The sequence below is a fragment of the Lepidothrix coronata genome, unplaced genomic scaffold (genome assembly GCF_001604755.1).
Source record: "Lepidothrix coronata isolate B3197 unplaced genomic scaffold, Lepidothrix_coronata-1.0 Scaffold55, whole genome shotgun sequence".
Taxonomy (NCBI): domain Eukaryota; kingdom Metazoa; phylum Chordata; class Aves; order Passeriformes; family Pipridae; genus Lepidothrix; species Lepidothrix coronata.
Window position 1 is genome coordinate 566,400 of NW_016690235.1, and position 1,814 is coordinate 568,213.

Genomic DNA, 1,814 nt, shown 5'->3' on the forward strand with positions numbered 1-1,814 from the left:
CAGTTAGGAAACACTGCGTAGAGCTGTGCAGAACACAAATACAACACATTGACTGGATTCTTTCTGAAGCTACGCTGGCTGCTAAAATGTCAATACCTGGTTAATAAAAGAAGAGTAACCTTTTGTTCTCTTCCTGTTCACAAAACACAGGAGTCCAGAAAAATGCAAGCACTTCTGGCCTGTACTTTCTCCTGAGCCACAAAAAGCTGAAAGCTCCTCCATCCCAGAGCAGAAAGCGAGATGCCAGTCTCCTCCCCCATCAGCAGAAGGTTTTCTGGGCACCGGTCTGACAGAGGCCTTTGTCCCTCACCTGTGAACATTTTCACAAAGTCAGCACTCGACATGCTCATAACCACATCAGCTGTCCCAGGAGGCTTTCCAAAGCCAGTGCTCCCACCCTTGTTCTTCAGGTCGATATACCACGTGCCTCCACCGTCACCTGCACAGAGAACGAAGAGAGGTGACGAGGCAGCAAAGGCAGCAAAGGTGCTCTGCCCTCCTCCCATTTGGAGGCAGCCAAAGCCAACCCCTGGCAGGTGACCCCAGCCCCACGTGCCCATGTGGGGACACGGGCAGGAGAGCCCAAAGGCTGCCCTTCGCTCACAGACCTGGAGGCAGCGGGTGTTTCAAGGAGACCCTGGGAGCACCCCTGCCTGTCCTCACACCAACCCTGTCAGGGAGGGCAGCGACAAAGTGACAAAGGCTCCACCTACGGCAGGAGTGGCAGCAGCTCCCTGTGCCTGCTGGAGGTCCTCAGAAGGAGCATCACAGCACAACAGGAGAGGAGCTGCTCTGTTTCGGCATCCGCTTGAAAAGGTGAGTGCTTCTGTTTGAAATCACCGAGTGCCTTTTGCTAGGGAAGGTTTCACATTTGATGCTCTTACCAGATAATTCAAACTGAAAGACGCCCTGAGTACTTCTCACGTTCTCTTCCGTCATGGCCCCCTGAATAACTCTGAATGTTTCTGCAACAGGCCCGGATGGCTTGGCTGGAGCAGATTCTGTCTTCTCCTCTTTCAATGCTTGGGCAGCACCTGCAAGAATTTAATTCTTCTGCAAAGGCTTCTAAGCTGTTAATCGATTTACTGCTTTTGTTGCCAATTTTTGGAACTCTCTAGATATGGACAAAGAGTCATGTTGAGAAAGGAGACATTGGTTATTCTGATCAGGGTGCAAGGTGGAAGTTTTCCACAAATCAAATACACCAAGGAGTGAAAAGTGAGAGAATTTACACATTGAAATCTACATAAACCCACTTATTTAATACATAGTTACCACCTAGCTATTGCATAATTGTTTAGCTTGCACGAGGTGTGCCACTGCCTGTGAGGAGGTGTGGGTTCCTCTTCAGCGTCTCTGGTTTTCTCTGATGGTTGTTTGGTGAGGTACCCTATATTCAGTTTCCTGCAAAGTTCAGTTCAGGGCTCCCAGAACCCCAGGATGAGTGCCAAAGAAGACATCATCTTTAGACAATTGCCAAACTGGTTGTAAAACACAAAAGCTTTCCACAAACATCGAGCAACATCTGCTTAACACAACTGATAGCATCTTTTTACACTCAAAAGAGGGGTTAAAGGTGAGAATGATGCTATCCGGTTCCATCTGCAACAGAGATCAAAGGAAGGGACAGGGACAGCGAATTCTGCTTAAAGATACAGAGAATTCTACTTAAAACACAAAGAATTCTGCTTAAAGACATCAATTTGATCAGCATTCTACTTTACCACAGTGAACATGCACATTTAATAATAACAGACAGCTTTTGCAATTTATGAAGCAAATCAAAGTGAACAGCCTATAAAATGCTGTTGAAA

At 47.2% G+C, this 1,814-nt stretch overlaps 1 protein-coding gene across 1 annotated transcript; it reads right to left on the bottom strand.

Moving 5' to 3' along the window:
• Positions 1–102: 102 nt before the first annotated feature.
• On the bottom strand, positions 103–1,058 carry LOC108498084 (hydroxysteroid dehydrogenase-like protein 2). Its single transcript, XM_017816365.1, has 2 exons — positions 885–1,058; positions 103–439 (listed from the first exon to the last, which is right to left on the bottom strand). Exons 1-2 carry the CDS (start codon positions 937–939, stop codon positions 138–140), a joined length of 357 nt encoding a protein of 118 aa, XP_017671854.1. The 5' UTR covers positions 940–1,058; the 3' UTR covers positions 103–137.
• Positions 1,059–1,814: the final 756 nt, after the last annotated feature.

Bases quoted from the DNA above. Each gene is read 5' to 3' on its own strand.
- LOC108498084 (XM_017816365.1), bottom strand. From the start codon at position 939: ATGACGGAAGAGAACGTGAGAAGTACTCAGGGCGTCTTTCAGTTTGAA. The intron at 440-884 runs GTAAGAGCATCA...TTCTCTGTGCAG, and splicing joins CTTTCAGTTTGAATTATCTG to GTGACGGTGGAGGCACGTGG.